Raw genomic sequence first — 16,091 nt, forward strand, 5'->3', positions numbered from 1 at the left:
GGCGTAGTTGGTGGCGGTTGTTGTTTGCGTGGAGGTTTGTTGCAATGGTGGCTCAAAATAATGATAGATAAAGAAAAACGGCTATCTCAAAGGGTCGCAGCCCGGTGAACATGAAGAATTCCCTTTAAACAACGGTGGGGACCTATCTGCACATAAGCTTAGCGTCATAACTGATCTAAGGACCCTTTATGGTGTATTGCGAATTTCCACAGCCGTAACAATATTTTAGGGGCGCATTAAATGCGTGTTTCCCAATAGCACTGTTCATCTTTTAATAGCGCATTAAATGTGTTTCCCAATTGCAATGTTCATCTTTTAAGAGTGCTTTAAATGGACGTTTTCTAATCGATCCGTTACCGGATTTTTAAATCAAATTCACTCGCGAAGTCCCGTATCCTGATCCTAATGGCGAGGTCTCGTATCCTGAATGACCAGCTACAGGTTTTTATGAACAAAAGGCTTATTACAACAGAGAGCGACACATACACACACACACACACACACACACACACACACACACACACACACACACACACACACACACACACACACACACACACACACACACACACACACACACACACACACACACACACACACACACACACACACACACACACACACGCCAACTTTTGGAAATCAGAATTAGGGAGAATTTGCAACCGACACCAAATAATGTGCGCGAAGCGCACATCTCGAGCGCGGAGTGCTCGACCCTTGCGGCGGGGTCCAGGGCCCGCCTTAGGGCCCTGGAAGCTCTGGGGTTCTAGACGCTCTCTAGTGCCCTCTGAGCCCTATTTTGGAGCATTTAACATGTTAAGAATTCCCACTTTTTGAACAAAAAAGGGGAAAATTGTGCACTTTTTAATGTTACATGTATGTTAATATTAGTAAGTTAGGGGACAATCAAAGATTAACAAAAAGCACAAAAGAAGCAATATTTTTCTTACCTTACTTGCTGGTACTACTGCTGCTTGCTTTTTCCATGGCAGCTTTGCTGAGTGACAGCTGTGTGGCTCTTTTAGCCCTTCTGATTATGTCTTTGCTGTATTCTCTCTGGTAGCAAGGGGTGCTATGAGCTAGTTTTTCAATTAAGAGAGCTTCCAGGGTTTTGACACTCAAATTGGGACGAAATTCAGTATGATTCTTCCGTACAAGACTGAGTGCCCGCTCACATGATGCGTTCGAATGAGGAATGATCAAGATTCCCTTCATCACTTTGCTCAAATTAGGATACTTCTTGGCACCAGTGCAGGGATCTGTGAGCTGTGAAATCCGATGCCACTGCTCATCCACTCTCACTGTCTCAGTAGCAATTCTAGCTATGGAGGCGTCTGCCTGGTAGTGAGCGAATTCACTCTCAAGACTGTCTATGTCACTATCACCGCCACTGAACAGACAGGGGAATTTCTTGATGAAAAACTCCACACAGTCAAACCCCACTTCTTGGTGTAGCTTAACATCCAGCACCTGAGCATGCTTGGCTAATTCATCATCTAGCGGCCAGGTTTTGAAGATGTAATTGCAGGCTTTCACATAATATGAGCGAACTGCACTGAAGAAACCTTGGATGTCTGACTCACTCAGAGTGAAGGTGGATTTCTTGAGACTCCTTTGTTCCCTTATATACAGTTTGGCATCGTTCCTAATCATGAGGTCCTCATCATTCTTCTGATGATTTCTGTCAGAGAAGGGTACATTTACCAGAGCAACCGATGACACCGATGGTTTCAAAAACCGTACGAAGATATCTTTCAGAAGACCATTCAATTCTCCGTGCAGGAGATGAATACAGGGTTCGTCTCTTTGGAGCAGAAGATTCCCCTTCTCAAAAAGCTTGTTAGCATATCGAAGGAAGAAACAATAGAGTTTTGTTTGTGGAGACAAGAACATCCTGTTGACACGTTTTTCTCTAGATTCCTGCACAGTGTTTGAGGAAGATGCGCTTTTAGTTGTAGAACTTGTAGTACACTTAGCCGCAGGGCGATCACACTTGCGTTTACTGCCAGCAGAAGAGGTCAGACTCGTAGTACCAGATCCAATTTTACGTTTGAGGAGAGAGCTTGAGGTAGGTGCAGCCAAGGAAGAAGACCTCTGATTCGAAGGTTTTGCTGAGCTTCTATCAAGTGATTTGGCAAAAGCAGAACTTAACTTTGGTCCTTCTTTGCCTGTAGATGGGACTATCACAGTCTTTCTCGACTCTGAAGGGATCTGCTTTGTAGATGAACGTGATGAAGGGCCGGTGATGCTACCTGCTCTCAGCATTGGTTTTGGTGCTGTCCCTGCTGTCTTCTTCGCAGCAGATACTGCAGTGGTAGTGGTGAATGCTGCTCCACTAGTGCTTGATCCTGCAGTGCCAGTACTGGCAGTAGATACAGTGCCGTCCTTCTTGCTCGTTGTTAGAGTCTTGGCTGCAGTTGATTGCATTTTTCTTCGTACTTCTTCTTTGAAGAAGAGGCGAAGTGGCTCCCACTGTTCAATCAGCCTGTCTAGGCACTGACCAAGGGACAGCCACCTTGTTGCGACATGCTTCAGAATCTTGTGTGTCGGGGCATCACAGAGTTCTTGCAGTGCTTTCACTCCTTTGACGCGTTTACTACTTTTGTCCAAGTAGTAGTAAATATCGATGAGAAAGTCATCTAATTCAATGGGTAAGGCCTGAGCCGCCTTCTTGGCCGTATTGTGCATCATATGGCAAGGGCATCCCATGATGTAGCAGTCTGGATTTTGTTTGTGGATATAAGCAGCGACTCCTTTGTGCTTGCCCACCATGACAGAGGCATTATCAGCACAAAAGGAAACACAATTTCCCCACGGAATTTTCCTGTCACTGAACTCATGATCAAGCAGTTTGAAAATGTTTTCTCCAGTGGAATCTTGTTTGCACGCAGGCAAACTTAGCAAACCTTGCTTCACAATCCCAGCACTGTTGTCATAGTATGAAATCAGGACAGGATATAGCTGGGCTTCACCACTGTCATTGCTACCGTCTGTAGCTAGGCTAAATGGAGCTAGTCTAGCAATATCGGCAATAGATGAAGCAGTAACATTTGACAACTCACCAATTATTGCTGAAGTTTTTGTTCTTGCACATCCATACTTTGAAGCAACTTTTGAATCTGGAAACATCTTTTGAAATAGAGGTCCAGCATGATCTGAGACTGATATTGGCAAGTTATGTTCCACAATAAATCCACTAAAGAGAAGTTCCGCTCGGGTAACATCCTCTTCCTCGCTTGTCCCTTGTTTGGTGAAATAATTCAGAAGTGTACCGGTACTCGTGCTCGAAGATCTCTCCTTTGCAATGTCTGTGTGCCGTTTGCTTCCAACGTGCTTCCGAATATCATCGCGACCTCCGTGCTCAACTGAAATATCAACGCTGCATACTGTACAATACGCATGATGAATTCCTCTTTCAGACTTTCGAATACACGGGTATTGGAGACTGTATTCGGTCTTGTACTTCTGAGACCATTTCTTGGTCTTCGTAAGCTTCTTTTCTGCCATTTCGTAATCAACATCGAGGGCTTGAAGCATCGGTAACTTCGAAGTCGATGTTCCACAGCTGCAGCGCGACTCGTAGAACTCTAGCGGCTGTTAAACACCGCACGGTGGTCGCGACCGCCGGGCTGGTACGGGCCCAGCTGCATGCAGTGAGCGTATCGCATGCATATACACTGTGCATACATACCGCATGCACTGTATTGCACACATACCGCATGCACTAAATCTCAGTGCATGATCGCATAAGCGAGATCCAGACCCAATGTTTCGCTGCTCCTCATTTGAATTTGCAATTTTTTACGTACAATTTGGTAGCAGCGAACGTTATGGAGTTACCACATGCTATACGTAGCAGACGATGCTTTTCATTCAATTCTCATACTAGTACATTCTGATTAGTGAACAGTGCAAAAATATCAAAATTTCGGGAGGATAAGGATAGTGATCGTAAGGGCGGGAGTTTGGGTGAATTTTCGGAAGCCTCCCGATGAAATCGGGAGGGTTGGCATCTGTGACACACACACACACACACACACACACACACACACACACACACACACACACACACACACACACACACACACACACACCAAAACTGAGGTAACTGATATTAAGTAAATCCCCTGTTCGGAATCACTATCAATCTTATCTATCTAATGTTATTCATTCACACGGGAGCACGGGACAGACCCAACACAAGGTTAATGAGACAGATTAGAGAATGTAATCTAAGTTGTGAGGTAATGATTTTTTTTTTTATTCTCAGACCCAGCATTAACCACATAAGCACGTGGGACATGAATGAGGATGAGAGTTGGGTGGACAGAGGCGGTGAAAAAAAAAAAATTGTGTAGTAGGTTGTGACCACAGTTGGGTCTTGTTTGGGTATGAGGGTGAGTATATCCTGCTTTACAGAGACAGATGGAGAGAGGGGGAGGGGAGGGGGAGGGGGAGAGAGATAGGGGATATTGAGAGGGGGGAGGGAGGTAGGGGATTGAGAGAAAGAGGGGGTGGAAGAGACAGAGGGGGTAGGAGAGACAGAGAAAAACAGAAAGAGGGTGGGGAGATGGCAAGAGAGAAGAGAAAAGAGAAGAGAAGACAAGAGATAAAAAAGAGAAGAGAAGGAGAAGATGAAGAAATAAATAAAACCATCCTCATCCATCTTACCCCACGATGAAGCAACATATCACGAAACTGATTTGCACGAGCCTCCAGAGGCAGGGCAGCTCTCTCCCTCGCTGCATGCATCTCTGTCTCACTCGCCTCTTTATCCGCTTCAGACTCGGTGTCGTCTTTCCTGCCCCATACACAAAGCCCCCAGGATGAAAATAAAAGATCAAAGGTGTCGTGAACTTGCGCATATTTTTTTTGCTGAAACTGCTTTCCACTGCCAGTGACAAGAAAAACATTCTAAACTAGAATGGCACGAGGTCGATTGCAGACCTCCACAAGGCTGAAGAGTTTACATTTTGTATTGCACTGATAGGCCGGATCTGCATATGGACCTGACCCAAAATCTAATCGGCTTGTTCGTTTCACCTACCCAACTCATCCACCAAGTTTTGTCATAATCCATCTACAACTTTCTGAAATATCTTGCGAACTACAGTTTTTGTCCCCTTCTTTCAATGGTGAAGAATCACCAAAAATAAATAAATAAATAAACAATTCTCGAATTCAAGGATCCAGATCTGGATCTTTACCAAAATCAAATCAATTCGTATTTGTCACACACTCAATTTGTCCACCAAGTTTCGGCTGAATCTGTACATAACTTTTTTGAGATATCGTACAATATTAATTGCTTTTGGCCCCATATCTCAATGGTGAAGAATCGCATTTCTCTTTTTTTGGATACATTCTCAAGGCTTCAAAAAAATTCAAGGATCCAGATCTGGATCGTCACCAAAATCTAATCAATTTGGCCTTGTCACACACTAATTTGTCCACCAAATTTTAATCAAATCCATGCATAACTTTTTGAGATATCCTGGTCACAGACAAACAAACAACTAACCGGAGTGGAAACATAACCTCCGTCAACCTTCGATGGTGGAGGTAAATAAACGAGCTCGATCCCACAATTAACACGACATGAAGAAGGAATACTTCCAACCGTGATTTCAATCGCATTCAACCGATGTCCTTCAGCAAATACATAAAGAAGCAAACCCACTTTCTCCTTTTGGCTTTAATCTCCTCCTCCTCCTCTTTTGTTTCTTCAACTGCTTTTTCTTCTTTGTCTAAAACGGTGGAAGAAGAGGATCGTTAACGGAAACTGCATGTCAAACTAAAGAGCCGAGTGGTGCCCACGATTGGTAGGTTGCTGCTGGTGTCAAAACAAGATGGCAAAATGGTGGCGTCAATCGAACACAAAGTCCACTTTGGCCCAACGACTACATACCATGCTTTGATTGCTCACTGTTGTGCTTATGTGGTGGGCTTTGAATGATGCGGTCAACATCGGCTCGTTCCAAAAGTTCCTCGGGACGCTCCCACATGGAGAGACGTGTTGTGGGGTTGAAGAAGAAGACACGATCATCGCCAGTCCACACAACACACCTGTGAGCATGCAATAAAAATGGACTTGTCAGACTCCTGACATGCAAAAAAATTCCTGTCTTGCGTTACTTGTAAAGGTGACGTTTATTAAATGGGTTCCACTGTTGCTGACAAAGCAACAAATTACAACAAACATATCACACTTCCACATGCCAAGTGAATCTCTGAAACACCTAAAGAAAAGGATCTTGCCGACATGGAAAAATAATCAAGGATCAAAATAACGGTCTCAACATCTTTATCATGATTACGAGGGCAGTTCAAAGTTCATGTGGGGTATTTTTTGTATTGCAGAACCTGAAAATATAATAGTTGAATGCTGAAATTCTGTACGAACATATTGTTTACCCATCACAAGCTATACAGGAAGTGACATCAATCACTAATCAGGAAGTGCGTGGGTCAATCACCATCACTCTTTGCATGCATGAATATGATCTGTATTGTAATTGATGCACTAAAAATTAGTTGCTGTCTGAAAATAAAGACATATGCATATATAGATGTGTATAAGCAGAAATATGTTGTAAATTGTAATGGTGGTGGACTAACATTTTCCCCCCTTTTTTCAGGACATTTGATACAGTGATACCATTGCACTGACATGCTATAACGATGTCCAAAAAGTGCAAGATAATCGATGCTGGTTAAGGTGCATCTTCTAAAAGACAATGCCCAGAGAAAACAGCCTTGATTGACTGGAAATTGTGTGCAATTTGCCAACAGGACACTGAAGAAAAGCTTGTTAATCCCAGCATAGTTAAATATAGAGGAAGTGATAAAGAATGCGGCTACAAACTATTTTCTGACAATATTTTGGAGTTTCCTCAAATTGATGCCTTACCAGGGGATATTGACATTGTGAAGTGGGACAGTAGAGATGGCATTGAAGCCACACTCAGAACAAGCCAGGCAGTATGGCACAAAAGCAGCAGAAACAGGTTTGACAAACAAAAGCTCCAACGTGCTCAGAAAAAGAAGTCAAAAGAAAACCTGGAATATGAGACAAGTCCTGTTAAGACCAGGTGACGCAGCGTGGGTTCAATGGCAAGGACATCTAGTTGTTTCTTTTGTGAAGAAGATGACACAGATGAGTATCTCCATGATGCAAGGACTGACAAAATTGATATTCGAGTTCGTCGATATGCACGTGTTACAAGATAGGAAACTGTTGGGAAAGCTCTCCGAAGGTGACGTGCATGCCTTAGATGCTAGGTATCATCTATCATGTCTGACTTCCATCACCAACCATGTGCGAAAACATAATGCTCAGCATGTAAGAGACACCCAAAGCACTAAAGTCGATAGTCTAATACTTGGTGAACTAGTTTCGTACATCGAAGAATTCCGCCAAGAAGAAACGTTGCCAGTCTTCAGATTGTCAGATATGGGGCAACTTTATGAGTCCAGATTAAGAGAAGATCCAGACTTTTCTGGAAAGGTCAATACAACACGATTGAAGGAGAGACTGTTGTGCTTAATCCCAGATATGAGAGCTCAAACTCAAGGAAAATATGTGGTCCTCATGTTTAATTCCGACATTTGAGAAGCGATTAAAATAGCTTGCTTCAACAATGATGATGATGATGATGATGCAATCCACTTAGTTCATGCAGCACAAATATTGAGGAAGGATATTTTCACCAAAGAATATGCTTTTGATGGATCCATGAAACCTGGATGTGAAAATGATGTTGTCCCAGAAAGAGTCCTAGCTCTTGTCAGAATGATCCTGAGAGGACCAAGTATCCAACATCAAAAGCAAGCATCAGGTACCTCAACAAAAACAGCCTTATCTCTGTCTGAGCTAATAGTGTTCAACACAAAGAAAACCTGTAGAGATTCATCTGGATCTGAGTCTCGGCAATCCTGCACAGAGCTGATCAAATGCGGCTGCAAAAAGGCATGCAGATCACCATGCAAATGTTTCTGTGCATCTCTCCCGTGCACTGAACTTTGCCATTGTGCAGGAACATGTTATCAGACAGATTGAAGTCAGAACTGTATCTAGAACTTTTCAGTCAGAACTGTTCATCTAGCCCATATGAACTATACTTGGGACAGTGTATATGTCATTTTAAAGCAGAAAGACTGACAATCGAGCATTTAAGTATGTTTATTGGATTCCTTGTGTGTGAAAACATTGGATTAGACTCTTTATTCGTTTTGCTCGGTCTCTTGGTGACCGAGATGTTGTTGTTCATCTTTCGGCTGCTCCCGTTAGGGGTCGCCACAGCGGATCATCCGTTATGATCCGCATACTGATTTGGCACAGGTTTTACGCCGGATGCCCTTCCTGACGCAACCCTGGTCGCCTCTTACGACACAGGGATCAGGATTTGGGTTTCGCCATGATTCCGGGCTGCTCTACACCCTGCCCAGTGCAGATCCCCCGTCCTCAAGCGATCCTCCGACCCAAGCCTCCGAGTAGCCGGATTACAGGCGCACGCCACTACGCCCGGTCTTGGTGACTGAGATATCGTAAAATATTATTTTCGGTGGCGGCTATTTTGAAATTCAAGACGGCGGCCGTAAATGTATTCTGATCAGGTGTGTCCTGCTCTTATATGAAAGAACATATAAAAATGGACATGTATGCCAATTTTCACACTTTTTTCACAATTTGAACGATTTTTCTTTAATCTACTGTACTATACGCCAAGAAAACCGATGGAAAACCAAGACGCCAAGGTGAACAATGAATAGCCAAGATCTTGTGAAAAAAGCCAAAGAGTGGTCACACTGGTGAAAACAACCTCCATCTGCCTTCGGTGATGGAGGTAATGCCCATTGTTGCGTGGGTCCACGTACCACGGTGTTCCAGGAACTGCTGAAGTCGCAATCGGCTTTCCTTTCTGCAAAGCCTTTTCCTCCTCAGACATCTCTTCCTTTTTAGGCTCCTTCCATGTCAAAAGAAAAACGGGGGGAAAAGGCCAATATTATTGTCATATTTCACAAATGGTACATAGTTCTCAAAAAATATTGATTATGCTTTACCCGATTACCAACTCCCTATCACTAAAGCTGGCATCACAACATTACAGGATCAAACACTTTTGGTGGCAGACAGCTCAAAACGCTTTGTTTCTTAATAGTGGATTATACTGAGGAATGCAACGATGCCTCAAAAGTGCAATTGAATAACGTGAAAAGCGCAGCGACATGCAGATACGGCAACATCACAAAACAAGGCAATTAAATCCCAAACACCTTGTCATTCACACAACAGAGCAAGAGACATTACAATCGAAAAAAGAAAAAAAAAAGAATTACTCCGTTGGACGAAACCTTTAGTTTGCAACCAGATTATTTGCAAATAATAATCACTATACAAAAGCGAGTTGTTTTCATCATTTTTGGACATTAACCCCCCACAGCAGCAACTCCCCCCCCCTCCCAAACACCTTTCAAAACACCACTTTTTTGAGCCGAATGTCTGTGTGTACATCCCAAAAGAGTTAATGCAGGACAGACTATAGAGCCAGCGAAGAATAGTTTTTTTTTTAAATCAGGTCCTCAAGGCAGAATCACGGTTATAAAATTCACACTTACAACATGGGCAACTGCTGGACCAAGGATAATCGTTTACACTCGTCAGTTAGAAATTTAACCAAGAAATTTACATTTAACCAAAAAACAATTTGTTTAAAGCTCCGAAGTTTAGAAATCTGCACATTGCTTTGGGAGTAGTCACTTGACCATCCAAAAAGGATTGCTAGTCAGATTTAAGAGCACACTCTTTAATATTCATCACAGAAACGCTGCGTGCTACAGATCGCAAAGGTCACAAGTCATCATTTTCTCACCAGCAAGCACATTTCTGCTGAATGATGGCCAATAGTCAACTTCACTGGTGGGAAAAAAAAATGGACTCGCAATACAGGGCAGGTTTTGAAGTCCTTGTGCCAAAAATGAATCGGCACACGAAAAGAAACAAATTATCGCACGACTCCCACATGTGAACTCAATATGCTACTAGGCACTCCATGAGAGCACCTAAACAAAAAAAAAGCGACTAACGAATGGCGTGGGATGTCAGCGCTATGACAAAGCAAGCCAAGCGGCTTCCTTTACCTTCGCCGCACAATGCCAGACACTCTTTCAGGCTGAGAGGACCTTGCCAGGACTCAAACTCGCGCTGCACAGTAACCTCGCTCTCGCTGACAAGGAAGCCCCAGTGTCCCACCCTTTTCTCCTCAATCTTGTCGTCCTTCTCCGCATCCACCTCCATGTCCTCGGGTTCCTGCTGCCCTGGGCCCGACCCCCCTTTGGTCTCGGCTTCACCCTCTTTTCCATCCCTCTCTGAGGCCAGAGACCCAAAAAGGCAATTAAGTACACAGAAAACAACAGTTGGTCACCCTGACAGGGCGCTAATACATTAGCCGACACGGCAAATTGAGGTCACGGTATTGTCCCACGTCCTGCAACAAACCAAACCAAATTCAGGTGGTTCGGAGAGGCATTGGAATATTTTACAACAACAAAAAAATAGGACAATAAACGTTTCCGATATTAAACCAACATTATGAATTCAATCAGAGGATTATCAATCAAAAAAGCAAATTAAACACAGAATTAAAGTGCATCAGGTTTCAGATCGATTTTCAATTCACTTTCACTTCTGCTTACAAAATACAAATCAAAACAAAAATGGGCATGATTACATTCAAAGGCCTTCCTATTTATAGCTTACGCACCTTTGTCCTTCTCCTGCAGCTCGGCCGGCCGCTCCCACGTAGACTCCAATGTACGCATGTTGTAGTAATAAGTGCGCCCATCCACCATCTTGTGCTCTGTCCAGTCTTTGCCTGGACTATGTCCCGAGACAGTAACTACCATAGGGCTGCCTGCTGGCGCTGCTCCGGCTGCCGACACCAAGAGAGAGCGAGATGCCGGGATGGCCACGGCCACGGCCACGGGTGGCGGTATCATAGGCACCAGAGGAGGAGGCATCGGCATGAGGCCTGCAAGGGCGAACCAAAACAGTCGGGCGTGTCCATCACATTTTGTGCATGTCTGTCAAAGTGCCGAGCGTTTTTTAACATGACACTCGGATTTTCTACAGAAGATTAAAAAAAACACAACAGATGAGTAAACAAGCATGTACAGAGAACCATCCCATAAGCTCCCCGGAACTACGTTCCAGGTGAGCTAAAAATTGGATTGGGGTTTTATAAAGAGATTGCAAGATGGAGGGTGTAAAACATTTTTTGGTGAAAAAATATTGCATTCAAACGAAAAACATTCACGAGGAAGTATCGACTTCGAAAATAACTAAAAAGTTAAGGTGAAATGAGAGGCAAAAATTCACAAACTAAATGCTGCAATCTCCACCTGACAAAGAAAGAGGCATGCCTGACAGTGGGATGCGAAAAGGAGGAACCATCCCTGGAGGAAACGCTGTGACTGGCCCAAGAGGCCGAGGGTTTTGATGTGGAGCCTGGCTGGGTAGAGGTAGGCCAACCGATGTCACCGGACTGCCAGACGTCACTGGTCCTGTCGTCGTGACAATAACAGCTGAACCTTGAGCATTTAAAACTGTTGAGAAAAAATTGTTTCACACAGTCTCAATTATGTTATCGTGACAAATTATATAGTATGCATTCATACATGTACAGAAATACATACCAGGTATCAAGAAAAGAATAATTATGGAGAAGGGGTTAGTTTTGCAGAACTTTTGGTAGGCTGCAGGGTGCACAAAGATATCATTACTTCACGATGTTTTTCACTAGTCCGTGGACTAATGTCATCCGAGAACTAATGCCCAGGTACTTCTCCTGGGATTCATGTTTTCAATTGACCTGTGGTAGCAAAAGGTGAACAACAGTGTCGTCCAGAGACCATCACGATATTGTATCAGCTGTCGCTGTAAAGTGAGACATTTTGTCATAATGCTCCATCAGCTCATCAAACGGAAGACCAAGAAGGAACCCAAAGAAGTAAAGAGCAAAGATGGAGTCATCAGGAGGAATCTGGATAGGATTCGGGTTTCAGCCACTACTCCACAACCCCTCAAAAACCCATCCAGTGTGCAGCCAAGTGAGTCTTACAGAAAATTTTCTGCAAGAATTCACTTCTTCTTAGATAGATAACGAAAGAGAGAAATGGAGAGTAAAAGAAATGAAAGAGAAGAAAAAGAAACAATTAGAATGAATAAAGAGAATTGTGAAAAAATTAGAAAGATGAAAGGAACAAAGAACAAAGATGTCAGGAAGAACCCAAAGTAGATATCAGGAAAAACTAGCCTCTCTCAACAAGCTCAGCCGTCTGCAGGCTCATGTCCACAACAACAATGTGCAAGCGAAGCTTGGTCTGTCCAGGCTGGATCATTTTGTGTTGGAGATACTTTGCAACAATGGAAGCCTTGAAAGAGATGTCACGAGAATAGTGCAGGTCTGGTAAACATACTCTTGTGTGTAATCCGTTTCCACATGACCGAACAAAGAGACCAAAGATAGGACCAGCAGCATAAAGGGTCTTCCTCACAATATAGTTCAGAGATAAGTTGAGGAGAAAGGGAGCTGAGGTGTCTCCTTGTAGATCAACAGAAAGCAGATCAAAAGCATGTTTCATCATTCAGAGATAAGACCAGAGATGAACAGCGATTAAAGATGTACGTGATGGCGTCTACTACGACTTTTGGTACACTCTGGGGTGCACCGAGAACTCAAGCATGTGATCCCTATGGATAGGACAAAAGCTTTAGAGATATTCCAAAGACGGCTGGCTCTTTCGTATTGCTTTTCATTGTATCTACATTCGAATCCTGGATGAATGGATAATGCAAAAATCTGAAAGGCTGCAGAACCACCTGATCTGAAGTTGTTCTGGCTGTAAGACAATGAAGGGGTCAGAATGAAGATAAATTATGTTTTGCAAAGCATGCCAGAAATTTTGGCAGCAATGCTGCTTTGATTAATTCCTCTGTAGATGGTTAGTTAAGAAGTATCGCCACTTTTCTTGGAAAGAGGCAAGTTCCTGCTTTGTGAGGACTCCAAAGTTTACGACCTTAGGAAGTCTTTAACAACAATATCCCCCTTCCGCCACGCGGCGGGGGATAAAAAAAACTAAAATGGGAAATTTAATCCACCCTTCTTGTTTGTAATCACAGTTCAACCAGTGATAGTGTGCTGTTTGCCACATTCACATGATCAATTTGTTGGAGAGCTTTTGATGATTTTTTTCCACGAAAAATAATTAATCAATGGGGATGGGTGGGGCACCATCAACGACTTCCTCAGTTTGCAGAACAAGTCTCAAATTGCTGCTAGTCGTGCTGGGCTTGTCTGAAAGTGGCTCAACCACTGCTCAAGAGTCTCAAATAAAAGAATCTAAAGGATGGCAGCATGCACATATTTACCAGTAGCGATCTCCTTCGTTAACTTGCACATTATTCATATATTGAGACAAACAAATAAGTAAGATGTCGAGAAAAATGTGCTTTACATATTTAGTTTGACTGACTTACCCGAACTTGATTGGCTGCTGCTAGGCCTGATCCCCGTTACTGATGACAATACACCAGAAGCAGGAGTGGGCAACAGGCCGGGCTGCCCGTTTCCAGATGACTGGGTCCCTCCGGACTGTGAGGCCTGGTTGCTGGAAAGTTGAGCATTCTGTGCTCCCGGATTGACAAGGGAAATAACTTCAGCTTGGGTAACAACCTTTACACCCTCTGGCTTCGCCCAACGAGACTCACGGGTGCGAGCGTTGTAATAGTACACCTGGGATTGAAACAAGCACGTCACAGTTACACAACTCCTGTGGAAAGAGAGAAGGTTCTTATGTTGATCAATTAAAAATAGCCCCGTGGGGGACTGACAGTTATTTCCCCAACAGGATGGGTGAAAATAAGGGATTAGGGGGAAGGGGCCATGCCCCCCCCCTTCCTGAAGTGGTATAATCATGGGGAGCACAACATTAAGTTAACGACATGGTCCTTATGTTTCATGAAGAGTATGGTCTGCATCTGGCCGTCGGTTTCTGAGAATATTATTAAATATCTGAGAAGATTATTAAATAAATTGCCTGGATTTGAGGCAAAACTCCCATTTTCAGCCTCTCATAGGGAGGGGGCAGATCCAGATCGGAAGCACACCCCCATGAGACCTTGCTGTTCTGATGTATCGTACCAAATTTGGTCCATATCGGTCATCTTATATATTATTTCCGAGTTTGTGGTTTCGTGTCGCGCTATCTTCGACTTTGTTATGCGCTCGAGTAACGTGATATTTGGCTTACATTATCTCAAAGATCATATGAGGTGCATGGTACAAAAAAAAGTAAAGAAAATGGTTCTGAAACAGTGAAATCGTATTCCACTTACTGCATTAAAGTAAAATTACTACTGATACTCTGCATCAGTTCCTTTCTCAAACACCCACCCCAACATGTCGCGCAGAGCACGGGTTATGCTCGTGTATGATAGTTTGTGAGCAAAATGTTTTCGTGAATATGAGGGATTAGGGGAGGGAGGCCGTGGCCCCCTTTCCATGGGATATATGGCCATGGGGAGCACAACTTAAAGTTAGGGCATGGTCATGATGCCTCGTGGCGAGTTTGGTTTGGATCTGTCTGGCGGTCTCTGAGAAGATTTTTGAATAAAATACCAATAGTTGGGAAAACCCCACTTTTATCCCCTTTTTAGGGGCACATCAAGATGGAGAATACAACCCCATGAGAGCTTGCTGTCCTGATGCATCGTGCCAACTTTGGTCCATATTGGTCGGGTAGTTCGTGAGAAGATGTTTCAGTCAAAGGTTAACAGACGGACGTACACCAGGACCCACTTAGTGCTTTGTCAGCAAGATAACTCAAGCATTTTCATTGGAAGAACATGAAATTTTTCAAAGATCGACATCAATTCATATCTCATAAACTTTTGCATACAAATGAAAAAAAGAAATCAGTAAGATTTAAAAGATTATGCACCTGAAGCATCAATGTAATGATGCAAGGTCACAAAAAGCAAATTTTGGTGCATTCTTCAGAACAATATAAATTCGTAATGTATTGAATGCAGTGAAGATGTGCAATATCATGGGGAGTTAACAAACATGGCCGATCAATGTCTAAAATCAAAAAGTAAGGTATTTGGGTTGTCTACACTACGCACTGTAGCCGGTAATCACACGACTACAACCTGCCGATTCCCAAAAAAAATTGCCGATATCGGACGAGCGTGTGTGTGTGTGTGTGTGTGTGTGTGTGTGTGTGTGTGTGTGTGTGTGTGTGTGTGTGTGTGTGTGTGTGTGTGTGTGTGTGTGTGTGTGTGTGTTATTCTCTCTGCAACATATTCTCAGCATAACATATTCTCTCTGCAAACTCCCTTACCCCCCACGTCTGTCTGTCTGTCTGACTGTCTGTCTCTCTCATCCTTACTCTACCCCCTCCAAATACAGTGCAGCACCCTCCTTCTACTCCACTCTACTCTTGTGGTTATCTCCGAATGCATCCGGGCGGTGTTCAACGTCCTGGTACGTTCTCTACGAGGATCCAGTCGGGATCTTCCGAATGACCAATTTGTAGGTATGAGTGTGAACGTTTCTTCAACAACAGAAAAATGCATGTTAATGGAAAGTAGTCTCAATGGAAGTGTAGCTGCACAAAAACCTTTCCTGACTTTGCCAATCATTAGCAAAGGTTTTCTGGTACACATATGCACATAAACTATTATCTATTGGAACACGATTATCTCGATATCCCATGATGCTACGCAAAAATGTGCGATCTTTTGAACGACTGCAAACATTGGTGATAAGCACTTCAGAAAAGGGAAGCCTCGTGCGCACAGCAAAGCATCGACTGGCGAGTTAACTTACTACGTATTTGAGGGTGTTTTGACACAGCACAAACATCGACACATCATCGCCCGCATTGATGCAGCAAAGGTGCTAATTAGTCAAGCAGCTTACAATCGCCACGTAGAGGAGGCATAAACAATGAAGACCTCTAAATTGTCAAAAGGTAAGCTTTCATACAACTTGTTGCACATCGCTGAAAGAAGTTTCCCAAATCGAATG

The 16,091-nt window shown here is 43.4% G+C and overlaps 1 protein-coding gene across 1 annotated transcript in view; it reads right to left on the bottom strand.

Annotated features, from left to right (window-relative positions):
• Positions 1-16,091, bottom strand: part of LOC147034469 (uncharacterized) — a 119,315-nt gene that overhangs the window by 92,689 nt on the left and 10,535 nt on the right. Inside the window, 8 exon segments of the mRNA XM_085883772.1 lie at positions 4,672-4,801; positions 5,681-5,747; positions 5,909-6,066; positions 8,878-8,966; positions 10,253-10,368; positions 10,764-11,030; positions 11,401-11,604; positions 13,538-13,793. Of these exon segments, the coding sequence (XP_085739898.1) occupies positions 4,672-4,801; positions 5,681-5,747; positions 5,909-6,066; positions 8,878-8,966; positions 10,253-10,368; positions 10,764-11,030; positions 11,401-11,604; positions 13,538-13,793 (1,287 nt within the window).

This window comes from Eptatretus burgeri, chromosome 1 (genome assembly GCF_056783735.1).
Source record: "Eptatretus burgeri isolate ZD-2024b chromosome 1, Ebu_testis_v1, whole genome shotgun sequence".
Lineage (NCBI taxonomy): Eukaryota > Metazoa > Chordata > Myxini > Myxiniformes > Myxinidae > Eptatretus > Eptatretus burgeri.